General features: G+C 41.6%; 1 protein-coding gene across 1 annotated transcript in view; it reads right to left on the reverse strand.

The window, feature by feature from the left end:
* Window positions 1-4,311: 4,311 nt before the first annotated feature.
* Window positions 4,312-17,326, reverse strand: part of SLC38A1 (solute carrier family 38 member 1) — a 67,882-nt gene continuing 54,867 nt past the window's right edge. The window contains exons 13-17 of the mRNA XM_044227069.1: window positions 15,660-15,760; window positions 12,956-13,074; window positions 12,315-12,456; window positions 12,118-12,215; window positions 4,312-10,355 (exon numbers count right to left, since the gene is read on the reverse strand). Coding sequence (XP_044083004.1) covers window positions 10,254-10,355; window positions 12,118-12,215; window positions 12,315-12,456; window positions 12,956-13,074; window positions 15,660-15,760 — 562 coding nt within the window. The 3' untranslated portion in view covers window positions 4,312-10,253. The remainder of the gene's footprint in view (window positions 10,356-12,117; window positions 12,216-12,314; window positions 12,457-12,955; window positions 13,075-15,659; window positions 15,761-17,326) is intronic.

Below are 17,326 nucleotides of genomic sequence, written 5' to 3' on the forward strand. Positions count from 1 at the left end.
CGCTGGGTTTAGTTGGAGTGTGGGGTGGGGAGTGTTAACATACGGACTGTAGAAGAGCTTACTGAGAAAAGAGAAGGGATGAAGAAGCAACATAAAGGACAACAGAACCAGTAGAAGAAGAGAGACCTGAGTATGAACTGAGATAAAGAAATAGGAAAAGAATCTGACAGCATATCGTTCTTGTGAGTTACAAAAACTCAGTCATAGAACTGATGGGACAAAAGTAAAAGCATTTATAATATTAATAGACATTGACAAATTTCTTTCAAAAAAAGTTTATATTACCATCAGCCACATATGAAAATGGTATTTCTTACTTCCTTACCCAAACTCTAATAGCAACTGTTTTGATTTTTGCCAATACGAAAGCAATAATTTAAAAAGGTATACACAGATGTTCTAATTTTCATTTATTTACCTATGACTTAAATTGTTAGATTGAATGCCTTTTCAAAGTTTATTTCTTTTTCTGTTTACTTTTTATATTAATGTCCATTTTTCTATCGGGCTTTTTATATTTTTTCTTGGTGATTTTTAAAATTTGATTTATTAAGAAAATTAACCCTATGTTAAGGACTGTGTAGGCAAAACCTTAAGAAGTTTCCAGGTGCTTTTTCTTGAAGACAGTTTAGTCACTGTTAAACAAGGAAAAGTCAGTTGAATGGCCCCTCTTAAGTTCTAAGTAGGAGTCAAACTGACAGGCATCACCCTTAGGGAAAAATGTAACTGAAACATTTTTGTGGTTTATCTATGACTGTCCAAAGCCAAACATCCCTTGGTATGTTGAAACAGTAGCTACCAAAAAGGTTAGGCATATCTGCAGAGCACCAGGCTGCCTCTTGGGAAGATCATATTATGTCTTCTACCCAATTCCTTTCCTTTTGAGTTTTGTTTCCAAACCTCTCTTATAGATTGAGAGGATCTTGGAAGGGACAGGAAACAGTCCTAAGAATCTCAAAGTGAAATTCACCATTGGGATATCCAGAGTCAAGATCTGAGATCAATATCAGGTTTAAATACCCATGGATGGGGAAAGGGACAGGGTTGGCTCTGATACAGTATGCAGCTCTAATTGGAGCCCCTTCTGAGCCAGACAGCCTGGTGGGCATGAGCCTGGTGGGAACAAACTTCTGGTGAGCTGAAGCACTGTAGATTGGTTTGGGCTGTCAAGGTGACAGGTAGCGTGGCACTTCCTCCATCACTTCAGCCCTCATTGAACTGTGGACCTTTAAGGGCATTACTGCCACAGTAGACACCTGTTAAGAAATTGTGCAGCGCTGGTGTTCAACAGTGACCCCGTGTGGCAGCACCAGAAGCTGCACACAGTGGGAAAGAGGCTGATGTCAATGGATTACATTCACCAATTCATTCTCTTGAATTTGGAAGCAGGCACCTTGGGAATCAAATGCCTCGAGGGTTCTTGGACAATTTGAAGGTGGGACTATCAAGAAAGAGTTGTTGGGCATCCTGGTAATTTGACTGAAGGAATATTTTGAATAATTTTGACCTCAAACTTGAGAGTCAGATTATATTATACCTCTCAAGGAACTACCTACCACCCAAATTAAGAAGCTCTGTGTTCCCTTACTTTTTCACAGCAATGTATTTATTTGCACAAGTTCAACAAGAATCTTTTCCTTTCTACCAGAATATAATTGGAAAAAACCAATCTTAGAACCATGGTCTTTCTTGGAATGTCCCATTTGAGAATGATGCTCATTTAATCAGTTATGGTAAACAACTCTAAGGAACAAAGGTTGATTTTAGTTATGGAGCTACAAAACCATCTCAGGAAAACTGACTTTGGTATCATCCCTAAAGGTGGTAAGAACGGGGCAGGAGGGTGGGGGACAGGACTCAAGTAGAGAAGAATTCACCTAAACTTACAGATCATGCAAGCAAAATATGGGTAGTTTCTTGGGGTTCCTTTCCCAGCCTTGAGCTAACGAATAATAGACATGTACAACTATAATTCTGTGGTTCCATTAGCTGTTCAATACTACGTGGCTCTCAATTTTCCAAGCAAACCAAAGGAACCCTACATGATTAATTAACAGTTTTTGCACCTATGAAAAGAATCTGGCAAACATAATGAGTCCAGCTCTTTTTTTATGGTCAAGAATAATCCTTGCGATTTTTATGGTCACAAAAAGGGAAGTTGTTAGGGAAATTGGAAAGACTGAAAGGGGTAAAAAAGGCTACTGGGAATACTTTGATGGAATACCAGATATCTCTTCTGAATGATCTGATTCTATACCCATTTTGCCTTTGGGGGAGGGCATTGTGGGCTTTGAGTCCTGTAAATTATGGAAAACCGATGTAGAAATAGTTGCTGCCCAGAGAAGTAAAAGAATTCTGCTGGTGGAGATCAACTGATTTCCCCTTTTGGATAAGGCCAGTTTTATGTCTATTAGCAAATTCATTTTAGCTCTCCTGACTGCTTATGCATATGTCTGTTCTTTAAATTATCCTTTGAACCATTTTCTTAAACATCTTATATGTTCCTTCATTAATAATGAGCTAAATAAAATTTTTGACGTAAGACAGCTTTATGAGAGTCATGGATTTACACTTGTGAAAAAATGTATTTATACACATGTTGTGTATTTGAGCTCTCTCTCTCTCTCTGTCTCTCTTTTTTTTTTTTTGAGCTCTCTTTAGATATAAGAGGTGAACCAGGGACCCAGATTTATTTTCTTAAAAACGAGTCTTTTTTTCTTAATTTACTGAATAGCCCTTGCTTTCCCTATTAATTTGAAGGCCCCCATTCTGGTGTTATTTGGGCAATTTATGTGTTCTCTCTTATGAGCTATTTATTTATTTCCACATCAGTAAAAATCTGTTGTAGGTGCTACAGCTTTATAATACATTTTAATAATCTGACAGGTTATTTTGATGTTGCACTGAGCCCTTGAAGGAAGGTCAGATTGTCCTGCCAATTTAGATTAGTCTAAAATTTAAACTAACTAAAGATAAAGCACTGGTTTACAAAAGATTGGTCCAGTTATTTGCGCCTCACCGACCCCTCCCAGACTATCCTATACAATTATCCTATACAATTACTATCCTATACAATTACTATCCTAATACAATTATGAGTCTAGAAGGTAAGAAAACATGTCTTCTGAGTTGCGAAGTTAGTAAGCCCATAGTTTATTCCATAGGGGTGTCAGAGAATAACCCTCACCTGGACAATTATATGTAACATGGAGAATAGAACAGTACTGGCAGAGGCATTCATGGAGTGATAGGGGAAGAAATCAGAACTATCAAAACCACCAGAGGCTTGAAGCTTTTGACTTAGAACAAAACCCACTCCTATGCTCAATGACCTTTTGGATGTTTGCATTTTAACAGCTGCTTGAGTTTGAAAATAATAACTAGTTACACCCTTTGCCTCTGGGGTTTTGGTCAATGAAGCTACATTGGAGTACACAACTTAGATTCCTGTGCCCCAAATTTCTACCTTAATTTCTACCTTAAGATCCACATGTGCACCTGTGCTCTACAGAATGGGCTATCATTGTATCTCAGGGAAGTCAAGAAGGGCCTTATACTCAGTAATACCATGAAGGCCCAGGTTGTTTTTGCACTAACCTCGTCTTCAAAAGGAATCTGGATATCAGACTCTGACCATCTTGCTGTTTTGATAAAACTTTCCTAAGATCATGGGGGAGGAGCCAGAGATGGACAGAGAAAAGGTCAAGCTGTAGAAGCTTTCCCCTTAAAGGTTCCAGAGAACTGGAAGTGCTGATAGAATTTTCTGTGTTGTTGGGAGACTGCAATATGAGTAGAATCCCTGTTACAACATAGTACAGAAATTGATCTCCATAAAGATTAACCTGAATTTAAAAAGAAAATATTATGTTTAACCTACTCTGATTACAGAGAATGGAGAAATAGGATAGGTAGTATGTTTCAGATCAGATAGATTTTTTTAAAAAGTTTTAAAATTATTTATTTGACAGAGAGAGAGAGAGAGTACAAGTAGGCACAGCAGCAGGCAGAGGGAGAGGGAGAGGGAAAAGCGGGCTTTCTGCTGAGCAGGGAGCCCAACTCGGAACTCGATCCCAGGACCCTGAGATCATGACCTGTGCTGAAGGCAGCGGCTTAACCCACTGAGCCACACAGGCACCCCTAGATTTCTATCAGAAGAATTTTTTTTCAAGTGTGGGTACATAAATATAAGCTTTCATGAACAAGTAATGTTCTAGGACACTGACAAATGTGTGCAAATCTGTCTCCAAAGATCAAAAGCTCCCCCCCCATTTTAGTATTACATCCCAAAAGAAGAAAGGCAAAATTCAAAAATACTTTTAGCTCACATTTTTAATGTTTAAAAACTATGTTAACAGAGCAATTATAGAACAGAATTTCTTATATTTCTTTATTTACACCATATCCTGGGGGGAAAATAAACTATTTGATTAACCATGAATAGCAAAGTTTTGTGACTTGTGACTCACTTCTATCACTCATCTGAAAGTCATTTACAAGTTTTTACATGAATAAAAGCGGTGTGTTACACATACTGGACCTATATGAAGTCTAAAATACAACAAAGACTCTGGAGAATGGGTTACGTACCAATGGTCAAGATTCAAGTGTTTTGGGAAAAAATGACTTAAGATGGTTTATGTTGGTGTCAACACTGAAAATGGAAGGCAAACATGCAAGACTTTCAAAAGCTTGATAAAACAATGGTCTTCTTTTGTCCTTCAAATTTGTGCTCATAGTTAATGTTCAGGTGTCCCCCCTACCCACCCCCCGCCAAAGATCCCAACATTTGGGAAATGCAGCAATTCAGCTTAATTTTGAAAAGAAAGAAATTCTCCCCCACTTCTGTTTTCATAAATACTGTGTAGTGGTATCAGTGTTAACAGCATAAGAGCATTATGAAGAAACAGTTTGTCATTTGGGGTGTATCTATTTCTATATGACAATAATTTGGGTCTAAATAATCCTTATTTGTAGCTCAGAGGATTATCTCTTAAATAATGGAGCATAATACCAGTATAAGAAATCAATGCAACTATTTCTCCGACAGTTTGCTTTCTAAACAATTAAGTAAGATTTTTAGTTTACACTGAGAGAACGATGTTACCTGGGCGAGAAGGTAAATTTTTTTCTAATTCCCAAACAAAACCACTAATATCTATGACAGCATTTATTCTTGATATGCAAATACTAGATTCTTGATATGCAGACTTCTATTTCAGTGTGGATCAACAACTGCAAAAATATACAGCCTCCTATTTATTTACAACATATTTACATACAAATGAAGTATTTCCTACAATAAACCTCAGCTGCATAGATTCTTCCTTTTAAAAACACAAATTCAAGCCTGTAGACAGATGGGCCCAGTTTGCAGCCCTTCCTCTGAGAAAACCCTAAAGGAAAATGACCGAGCCTTGTGAATGTTACAATTTTCAAGAACTCTCCCTTTTTGATTTAGTGATATTTTTCAGTTGTTAGCCACCCTATTCCCAATTTGTACCTGAAAGCCCTATGTCATCATAAATTCCCTGCGTATATTTTGGAGGAAGTATGTTCTGTTGCTAAAGGATCCCCAGCTTTGCCATCGCTCAGGAAAACCATTTATTAGCACTGCTAAATGGCACAGTCTGTATCTTCTCTGTTTTGAGAGTGGCTACAAGTTGACAGTGAAGTGAAATGGAGGAATTCTGTTCTTCCAACTTCTGCCCTTTCTAAGCCTCCAGCCATTTACCTGGATAAACTGAGGGAAATGCCTGGCTTTTGCTCTGAGCCATCAGATCAAATATCTGATCCTGTCCTCAACCTCTTCCCCACCCTGATGCATGTGCCTTCCAGCACTGTGATTTACTGAAATGGAGCCGAGCTTTCCATCCCTTTCCGAGCAGTTTGTAGGTGCTTATGCAGTACAGACCTTTCTAGAGAATCCACCTGAAGAGGACAGGCGGCCCATCACACGACGCGCCCGAACGCTGTGGAGAGCTCACTCCTGACACGAATTCAGTATTTCATCTAAGGCTGCCTTTACAAAGGGTATTTTCTTTTCCTTCTCTGCAAAAACACAAACACTTTACTTCCATTTCTTCACAGCCTCCCACAAGGTCATCTGAGTGCCCCTCAGCCCAGGCTGACAGACCCGAGGGCAGGCGGCCTTCCTTGACGACTGAGCACCGGCACCAGCATGTCCGAGGAACCATACTCTGAGGTAGGACTGATGGGGAGAAAAGAAATGACGGACGAATGGACTGGGAGGGGTTCTCACCCTTATCGCGCATCGAGATCAGGCGGAGGGCTTGTTCAAACCCAGACTGCTGAGGGTTTCCGGCCCGAGAGTTTCTTTTTTCCTTAGTTCTGGGCTGGGACCCCAAACCCTGCGTTCCAACAAATCCCCGGGTGATGCTGCTGCCGCCAGTCTGGGGACCACACTGTGAGGACCACGGGCTTAGAGGCTGGAATCCAACTCCAGAAGGAAGTCGGCTGTGGGGCCGTTTCTGGGGTGTCTCTCAAACACGGGAATCTTATCCCAGTCCCTTGTCCACCTCCAGCCCCTTGACTAAGCCCCCCTCCCCGCCCCCAGGGTGCCTTTCTCAACAGGGTCTGCAAATAGAAAGAAGGAAAGTCGGGGGGAGCCTTCTTACACCGACCTGATTGCTAGACAGTTAAACCATGGTTCACTAGCACGAAACCCATTAAAAGTGCTGTGTGCGGGCTGGCTGCAGGGACCGGCGCCCGAGAGGGGCTGTGCAGCAACATCCTGTTCTCTAACAGGCAGGGGAAGAGACAAGCTATAGGAGCAGCAGGTCCTATGAACAGAAAAGTCAGGCCAAGCCTGAGACCTCCAGGCAAAAGAAAAGCTACCAGCTGAGGAATGTCCCTGGGGGGCTCACAAGAAGCTCCTCCTCCTCCTTCCGCTCCTCCTCCCACTAGGTGCTCCGGTGGCCCTGGACTTCTTTTTCCCTTCCTTTGCTGGAGACTCTGCTTCAGGCCCCGCTGATCTCCACTCACCGGTGGTGACCCTACCCGCACCGTCCGGCAGCTGGCGTGGGCAGTCCAGATTCCGCTAACGGGAGTGACATGCTCTTGGCAACTCCGAACAAAGACTTCTTCAAAATAATATTATTTTTGGCTGTTAAGGCTTTTTAGCCATCATGTTGTATTATCCTATTCTGCTGAATGATGGGTCTAATCATCTTTCCTAGCTGCTCTGGGGGCCTAAACACCACGTATAACCTGGTTTTTAGAGGAAAATACATTCCTAGCTTGCAACCAACCACCTAACAGGGTTTTGCAACATGGTCTGCTTATAAATTGGGGACAGCCTGTGTTTAACGAGACTAGATTTCTTCCCTGTACTTCCTTTCCTACTCCACTCCCAGTAAATAACATTAGGTAAATTAGGGATTTACGGCATATTGTGTTATAATAACTAGAGAACAGTTCTAAATCCAAAATATGAAACTGGCACTGTTCACTAGTGTTAAGGTTCTATCTACCAAAGGAAAACGTGCTGCTCCCAATGGCTAAGGTATAATATTCTTTAGTCTACTAATTTAGCAGAAAAACTTCTATAGCACTTGACTGCTGTTTAAATTCTACCTAACATCTGTGATACATGTATTTTTGGCTACCAGTTCACTATTCTGAACAAGAAGAATTATTGCAGTACACTTTACAGCTAATCCCACACAAATGATGTAATTAATCCGTGGTATTTGACAAATTACAATAGGGTCTATTATATCTTGTCAAAAATAAACTTAGATAAACATACAAAGATGTTTAAAAATCTGCAGTATCACAGACATCAACAACAATGTGCCTCCTCTAAATAAATATTTTAAATAATAATAAAAATTCCCTGTACTGACACATAAAATCCAGAGATCCAAAAATACCACTACCCATCCCAAAAGTTAATGGTAATTTTCTAAGTTGACTTTGTGAGTGTCAAATGAATTGTTATAAACTAATGAGGAAAATAGAAAGTAGCATAATATTGCTTGCAAGCTCAACTAAATATATGTATTTTTTAATGGAGGGTCCGTCTACTACCTGGCTATTTCATTACTCGGTGCCCTAGAGAAGCCTCTGAGGGGCCACCTGACTTGTTTTGCTTAATTTCTCTCCCTGTTCATCCAAAATGGAAGACATTGCTGAAAAGGACAGAGGTGGCTGTGGATTTTACTAGGTTAGTATTCACATATGGTAGGTATTCATATCTAATTACCGAAACTCTGATCTAAGGTGGATGTAATTCTGGAGCCATTACATTAAATGCTATGAATGATCCTACCAAGAAATACAGGAAATAGCCTTTCCCTCTCCCCCAAGAGGATCACAACAAGGTGCTCGGATGCCTGCCTTTTCTATGGAACATTAGTCTGAAAGAGGGAGGGGACAGCTCCTTGTTACTCCCAGTGAATGGTGACTAAAGGCCTTTAGGGATTTTAGTGAGGGAGGAACAGAACTCACAGCTAAGTGCTTGGAATTCTTCCCAAGAGTCTGTGGTTAGAGTCTACTTATCTCTGGATAAGAAATCTGTGCTTGGTGAACTTATGTGTTTGAGAAATTCAACCAGAATATAAATAAAACACAAGTCCTGTTTCAAAAGAACAGCTCAGAGAGCACCAACATTTCTTGCTGTGTGATAGAGACAATCCAATCACAGGTGATGGTCCAGCTTCAGGAGGATGTAATTCTGGGTTTCATTGTGGTCCTACAACTTTCCAAGCTATGTCTTAGCCCCAACTCTCTTCTCTTGTAGACTCTGTGTAATTTCCTTCCACCCCCTTTAGGAGATAGTGGGGCTGGAGTAGGGGTGTGAGGCAGCTCTGTCCTCCTGTGTGGGTCATGTCGGGTGGGCGGTAATGGCCCACCCCTTGCTTAGGGATGAGAAGAGGAGACAACACAGGCACCAAAGCCCCTGTCTGAGGGAAGGAAGGTACACTGATTCCGTCACAAGTTCTTCTCAAAGGCTATCTCTGAGGGCTCGCTTGCTTGCTTGCTTGCTTTCTATCTTTCTTTCTTTTTTCAAGACTCTGAGTGGATTATTGATGGAGAAGAAATAGGAATGAGGCTTATTTAAGGTACAAAAATCTTGTATTTGTAATAACCTAAATTTATAGATATAAAACAAGTCTTTTAAAGACCCCCTAAAGTACCCAATATAAAACAGGAATTACTTATCCTAGATCACCCTTGGTTGGATACACATTATTCCCTGTGCAAAAAGCTGGTGGACATGAGTAAAAGCTGCTGGGTTTATAATTTAAGTAAGTGTTTTTTTCTCCCTTCAACAATCCAGGTGTAGGGTTGAAGGCTATTTGCATCAGAGGAATATTTGCTTAGGCATTTTGGATGCTCTTTTTGCAATACTCGTGGTTCTCAGTTTATTACCAAAGTGGTGCAGGTCTCCCTCCGTAGAAGGTGACTCAGATTAGAGTAACTTCGACATGACTGGCCAAGAGGGAAACAAAACTTCATTTGCTAGATAACCCAAATGTGTAGTTTGAGATGTTTACCAAGGTAAGAAACCATTCTCACCCCCTTCCCAGCTAAGAACACTCATTGGAGAAGGTCTCCCCAGGATGCAGGGTGTGGTACTAGTGAGGCCACTGGACCGCCAGAGCCTGGCTGCCAGGTGATCAGGGCCCCCCTCAAATCTTGGGCAGGTTCTGACCCAGCAACGGCACACACCCTGTCGCTCTCTTATGATGATCCCCTGTGTGCTATGGTAACCAAAGTAGGCAAAATATTTATGAAACCGTTTTTTTTTTCTGTAAAGCAAAATAACTATATACAATTCAAGATTCTTTTCTCTTCTAAAAAGATACCGATGGTGTGAGTGGAACACCGGCAAGAAAATGATTTCAGAACCTGGATGCATAATAAATAAACATGATCGATGATTATGTTTCCAAAGTTCTAAAGGACCGTGAAACCACAAAAAAAAAAAAAAAAAAAAAAAAAAAAGAGTTAGGAGAGTGAAAAATAACTGATTGTGAAGGGTACTGAGAAATACAATTGCATGAAACTTAAAAAAATCCACAATCCTTAAACTGATCCCAACTCTTAGAGGGACAGGAACTATTATAGAAACAGGTTTCTGTTTCGCTACCGAAGTGTTATTCCATTTTAAGTATCCTGTGAATTCCTGTTTTGCTTCTGTAAACTTGCAAAAGAAGTGATGATAGTTTGCTGATGTGTGGTGACGTGACCGAGCCACGGGCTGGAATGTTTCCTGTCCTCAGCTGGTCTCAGTGGCCTTCGTCACTACTTGATGAGCAGGCCCAGTCGTAGATGACCAAGGGAATGCTGACCAGGGAGAACAACACCCCCAGGACCAAGAAAAGGGCAGCCTGGAGCAACATAAAAGCATGGGTTATTTTCAAGGAAGCCAACATCTCCCACATACACCTGGGAAACAAATAGAAATCCTTTTCCTTCTCTTTCTGTGTCCCCTTGTATCTGGAGTCTGTTACAACCACTGGCAAACTCGGAGAATCATTCCAAGACTGTACGGTTCTGATTCTCCAAGGAGGGGCAAACAAGAACTAGCTATGCAGGGCCATCTCCCGTATTCTTTTGTTTGACTTCACGGTCACCTCAGAACAAATCTCTTCTACTCACTGAGTATCCCTATAGTTTCTTTCAAACTAAGATTACAACTAAAAAAGAGAGAGAGAAAGGACTTGGAAAATATGCAGGCCATTTTGTTACTTTTTACCAACCCACTGAAGTTACCACTGGCAGGCAAACATTTCTATTTGAAAAAGTGGGGGAAAAGATATATAAAAGCAAAGACAATTTGATCAAGTGAAATAGAAAATGGACGTCCAGAACTAAGTTATTGTAAGGGTTGAGGAAGGCCAAAAGGGGGACAGGTTACTAAAACCAGACTCTGGAGAGCATGAGATTAGAAATTGCTTGGCCTTGAAAGTATCCAACCAGAGCTTTGCAGGGAGAAGCATGAAGGAACTTGAGAGTCAAGGGGGCTGAACTTGAATCTGGAGGATAGAGCTAAGGGAAGGAGAAGAGGCAAATGATGGGGTTGTCCACAGGCTTTTCATCGGAGGTCTGGTTTAACTCCCTGGGGGGCCCACATGGACAGGAGCCTTTGTCTAATGCTTTCTGCTAGATCCTACGACCAGTTCTAAGGTGAAAGCAGAGCTGGGGAGGCCCACAGAACTCACGGGCAACAGGCCTCCGGCACTTTCAGATTTAATGTGCATTGTATTTTACTGCTATGCCAGAGTGACGGCTCTCTCTCTGTGCTTATGAAGCCCCTCCTGGTATGGTTTAGAAGGACGTGGAGCTTATGGTTTCAGGGAGAATCCTGCTGGGGAGGCAGATGCTGTGCCAGATCAGTGCTGCTTCTCCTATAAGCACAAGGATGACTCTTCCTGCCTGCATCTCTCACCCGGGTCTGCTGATTCGGGTCATGTGTGCACTGGAGCGCTGACATTATCTGGAAGGGCAGCTGAGAAGCCTTCTCCGAGGCCAAACAAAATGGTGCTCTAGGAGGTGCTCAGGCAGCCGCCCCTTCACCCCTGCTTCCCTCACTGTCTCCAAGTGCGGCACCTTTAAGATGCCTTTGAACTTCACCAGACCTGGGAACAAGAATCCCCGCATAGAAAGGTAGTTTCTGAATCCAGGTCTGTTGTTCCAAAGTATTTCTGCCAAATTAGAAGAGGTCTCTTTAAGCGAACGCCGCCATTCTCAGGAAGGGATCCCACGTGCCCTGGGCTGTCGGAAGGGGTTACGGGACCGGGAATGTACAGAAACAGCGGGCTGCATTAAGTCTTCGAGTTCCTCTCCCTATCCTAGCTTGCTAAAGACAAGGCATCGCCCCACAGAGACACAGGATGACAGACGTCTAGTTTCCCAGGGGCCGTGCCCTAGCTCAGAGCCCAAGTTAAGGCACAATAAGAGTAAGACATCTTCAGAGAACAGATCAGAGTCAGATACGGTATTTTCAATATCCCAAAGGGGAAAACGTCAGGCCTGCTGCTCCCCTTTTGAGGCCGCTAAGAGTAGGATTAGGTGGGGGAGATGGACTATTTATTTGGTAAATGTAAATGAAAAACTAATCAGAAAAAGAGTGGCTGGCCTGAGACATACCCAAATTCTTTGAGTTCCTTTATCTCCATCCTGGCTTGTGATTTTTAAATAAAGAGATGAAGGAAGAATGAAAATAAGCATATTAGCAGATGTGACTCCTATAAAATAAGAAAAAAAAAATGAAGTCGTTACAGCGGAATTGTAGCTTTCTGAACAGCTATCGGAGAATGAGAAATATAAAGTTCATAAAGCCATACCTACGACCCCAAAAATATCCTTCATGGAGGGTATGAAGATCACCAACAAGTTGATAATAACCAAGAGTATGAAGGTAACCAAGATATGACGACACAAATTAAACTTCGTTTTCTTAGCCAGTTCAAATAAAGACGAACGAACCTACAGGAAAAGAAAACAAAGGCTCTGTGAGGGCCCCGGCACACCAACCGTTGCGTCCTCAGCAGAAACACATATCCTGGTGCACAGGAGTCTGGGAAATGTTTTGTAAGTCCTTGTGCAGGATTCAGGTAGGGGGCTTGGCTTAAGGAAAGTATGTTTATTTACAAATAGGTAGTTAGCTCTGGTGGGGGATAATTTCCGTCTTTATCTGACTAAGTGTGTGCTCTTCCCGTCCGTTTCTGTTCTCTCATCACGCACGAGCAAGATCCAAACACTCTGTCTACATTCTGAAGAAGGAACAGACTCATGAGAATTAAGGTTCCTCCCAGCAGAGCCTGCCCTATCTCACTGACCCCAGAGTCTTGAGGTGCCTCCTTGGGACCGTTCCAGCGACCCTGGGAAGTTCCCTGCCGCAGGCTGTCTGTGGGGCAGGCTCCAAACAGGGAGCGACGGGCGAGACCTCGGCTTTTCTTACCGGGCCCCGCGGTCTGTTACTCACCGTGAAGAACAACACGGGCACCGTGAGGATGACAGCAACAATCACAGCCAGCCGCACGGTCAGGATGAGAATGTCGTCTTTACTCTGGTACTTGTGAAGGAGGTCTGACTGCACGTTTTCTGAAGCGAGCAAAAGAGAGGATTGAGAGAGAAACAAGGCCCGTTGCTGAATGACAGCTGATCTGAACAACAAAGAACTTGCAACCTAAAAGGCAAGGAAAGCAATGTCCTGGGTGTCGCAGTAACTATTGAAACAGTTTGTGAAGTTGAGAAGAAAAATGCCCTGTGTGAGACAGGCGCCACCCGTCCGTATGTCACCTTACGAGGAATGAGGACTGTAAAGTCACCGCTACAAGCCGCTACCCAGTATGGGGGTGCTCGATTTATACCAAATTCAGCCGAGGCGTAAATTGGGGCTAAAAAGAACATCCAGTCGAAGCACAGAACCCTTCTTAATCTAGACTTTCCCCACTTGCTGCCGTTCGTCAAAGGACACTACACTGCCTCAGCCTTGTTGGGTGGACGGCAGGCCCCACAGAGCCTTCCAGACCCTCCTCTTATCACTCAGCTTCCAGGGGCCAGCCAACAGAGGTACAAACACCACCAGCAGCAAAGAATTCACTTCTATGTTTAAAAAAAAAAAAAAAAAAAGTATCTAGTTTTTGTACCACTTTGAACTTTTTCTTAACTCTGAACTTCAGGATATGACTTCAAAGACAACCAAAGCTAGAAGGGCAGTCCCTGCGAATGCTCACTGCTTTGACAGACCTCCCTCCCCTCCTGCCGTGTCTCTTCTAAGGTCTCCGCACTGCACCGGTCTCAAGGTTCTGGGGGTGGAATTCCAATTCTATTCTGGGCCATAGATTGGGCTCAGTTTTGGAAAAGGGAGCCTAGGTTATAATAAAAATCTCATTAGTTCGAATTTTCTTGAGTCAAAATTTATAATGATCCAAAAATACCTGAGCCTTTTTCTTTGACCGAAGACTACAAAAGGGTGTGGTATTTTATTTTATGGGAAGAAAAAAATACGGATTTGCAAAGAAAACTCATGGCTGGAACAAGGTAACAGTGAGACTGTTGAAGGAACATGTAGCTCTTCCTCCCTCTCTTTACCTACCCCCAGCCCTGCAATTCTGCAGGCAACCTAGAAACACTATTTTTATGCAAAAATTCAACATGGCATTTATGGATTCATCAGACAATGCTGTTTGCCATTACTTGTGAAAATGGTGACAGTACAACTCTGTAATCGGGGTAGCCATTCCCTCCAGGCTGAATTAATCAACTGGAAACATGTTTAAATTTTTTTTTTTTCCCAAAAGATATTATTTATTTATTTGACAGACAGAGATCACAAGTAGGCAGAAACTGGACGAAGCAGGCTCCCTGCTGAGCAGAGAGCTCCACGTGGGGCTCGATCCCAGGACTCTGGGATCATGACCTGAGCCGAAGGCAGAGGCTTTAACCCACTGAGCCACCCAGGCGCCCTTAAATTTTGAGACATTTGTGTTTATGGGGAAAAAAAAATGTCCCAAAAGAAATATTATTTAATAGAGAACAATGTGAAATACAGGTATTTAAATTTAAATCAGGTCCCAGATTATAATGATAATGAAAGATGTTCAATACAGCTTGAGGATCATCTGAATAGTAGAGGGGGAAGACCTAATAAAAGAAAGAAAACTATTCCTACAGGGCCAAGAAGTTACAAATGAAACCCAGTTGTTCCCTTTTTTAGATTTCATTCCTTTGAACCCTCCCTGCCATTCCTTCAAATCTTTGCAGGGCTCCAACTTCCAGTGAACAATCAGGCGTTTTATTTTTAATTAACACAAGTGTCATGAGTGTAGCACTCTGCTCTTTCCCACTTTCAACATCTGTCTCTGTCTCTCTTCTCTATTAATGGAATCTGACCCAATTTGCACCAGCAATTAGGAGAGCCTTCTCTGGTATAGTTTTCAACTTTGCTCAGTAAAGGTGGCAGGCTTAAAAAACACAGTTTCTTTCTTTCTTTCTTTTCTTTTCTTTTTTTTTTTTTTAAGATTTTATTTATTTGACAGAGAGAGAGAGATCACAAGTAGGCAGAGAGGCAGGCAGAGAGTGTGTGTGGGGGAAGCAGGCTCCCTGCTGAGCAGAGAGCCCAGATGCAGGCCTGGATCACAGAATCTTGAGATCATGACCTGAGTCAAAGGCAGAGGCTTAACCCACTGAGCCACCCAGGCACCCCAATGCAGTTTCTTTTAAGGACAGTATTAGGAAGAAAAAATTACAGTATCTCGTTTCAGTAATTACTCTATTGTGCAGTCTGCTCAAATAGGTAAAGGAATCATCACCATTTGCTTTATGTAGAAGAAAAGACCAGCAAAATCAATGGGTAGATTTGTTGCTTTTGGGGGCTATCGTGTTAAAAGTTATTTGGGTTTTGGGGCACCTGGGTGGTTCAGTTGGGTAAGCAGCCGACTCTTGATTTTGGTTCCGGTCATGATCTCTGGGACTAAGCTGAGTGTGCTGGGCTCTGGGCTGAGCAGGGAGTCTGCTTCAGGATTCTCTCTCCTCCTTTGCCCTCCCCCCTGCCCCATGCTCTCTCACTCTCTCTAAAATAAATACATAAATCTCTTAAAAAATATTAAAAGTTCTTCGGCTACGGATTTTTCACTAATTTATCTACAAATACATATATTTGTGTGTGAACAGAAGTCACTTACCGTAGAATGTCAAGTAGCCAAAAATGGCAGTCAAGAAGTACATAACAAACATGGCGAAAAAGGAGATATTGGACACCATCTGCATCTTTTTCTGTGATCGACTAAGAACAAAGATAAGGGAATTTCAAAAATTAAAAACCATGTTACTGAATTTAAGTACTGGTGTTAACACTGAAGAATACTAACAACTTTCTGTCGGGCTAGGGAAGATCTGAGCAGCGGAGCTTACCCGCCATCCACCTCCCCTGCCCCTAGCAATTACACCAGTTTAAAATAGCTTCTTTTATGCCAAACGGGTAATGTGAGAGAGTGATTCATGGAACTACCAATCCCTTAAATGCCCTTCCCCATTCTTTTGAAAGAATATCAGGTTCTCATCTGAAGGGAGGAAAATATTTTTTTAATATTTGTTTTTGATAGTATCTCCATACTCAGCACGTACAGGGAAAAGGGCAGAATAAATTCAAATACTATTCTCCCAGCCCAGAGATCACGGGCAAATCTGGAACTTGATCTCAGGTGTTCTATTGCTAAAGCTGTTATTTAGTTTCCTTTTTTCCCACTGAGTAGCCTCGGGGATGCACTTGGAAGTTTATGTTTCCAGAACAATAAATCCCAAGTGATCACAGCTGTGATGATGAAGGGCTCTATCTCTTAGGTCAAGTTTACTCGGGGAGTTTGGGTGGCCATTTAAGTTTCTTTAATGGCCAAAATAATTTGCCTATGAGACTTGTACTCAATAACAGACCATGATAGTCATAACATTTGCTTGTGTCATAACAGGAAAAACTGAGATGCACACACATCAGAAAATTACAAACTAAAAGCTGGACTATTAAATTTAAAAGACGTCAAAGACATGTTTAAATGTCCTAAGTATAGGATCATAAAGTAGGATTGCTGTACACATAGGTAGATACAGATATTGCAAAACTTACCCATATATCAATTAAATAAGAAAGAGGACAAGTCATGAGTAAATCAATGCTAAATTTTTTTTTATTTTTCAAAATGGGAAATACTGTATATCTTTTCTGAGCTTAAGACTATGCCATGAAGACTATTTTTATCTGTAAAGTCTGCTAACAGCTAAAAAGAGAACCCAGGAGGAAATTTATAAGCAGGACTTTAGTTTTCTCTAAAACAGCAATCAAAAACAAATCCAGAATCATCTTAATAGTTTAAAATGAACACTTATATTCTCTTGTCCAGTTTTTGGCCTTAACATTAATTTCTTTCTGCCTGATTTCGCAGCCTTTTCCCTTTAAACCAATACAAGGCAAATCAGACACAACGCATTTTGCAGTTTATACATGAATCTGATTATAACACTTAGCAAGGAAGCATAAGACACATAAAGCAACAGAAAGACTTGAACTCTCCTAAGTAATATAGTATGTGAAAAACTGATTTAACAAAAAAGTCCACATAGGTGGCCACTTTATGTATTTATGGCCAAAACATAATGCAGTTTTCTGATTTTTCTTATTCTCTTTTTCCTTTAATATAGTGCTTGCTCCAGAATGGCAGAAAGTAAATGTTGAGGCTGGCTGATGAATCCATCTGCCAGATCATTATACAAATCTATTTATTTCAATACAGTACTTGCCTATTAATGAGAGGATGTAAAAAATGATTAAGGTAAAATGACTAAGGTAAAAAACAAA

The sequence above is a fragment of the Neovison vison genome, chromosome 12, assembly GCF_020171115.1.
Source record: "Neovison vison isolate M4711 chromosome 12, ASM_NN_V1, whole genome shotgun sequence".
Taxonomy (NCBI): domain Eukaryota; kingdom Metazoa; phylum Chordata; class Mammalia; order Carnivora; family Mustelidae; genus Neogale; species Neogale vison.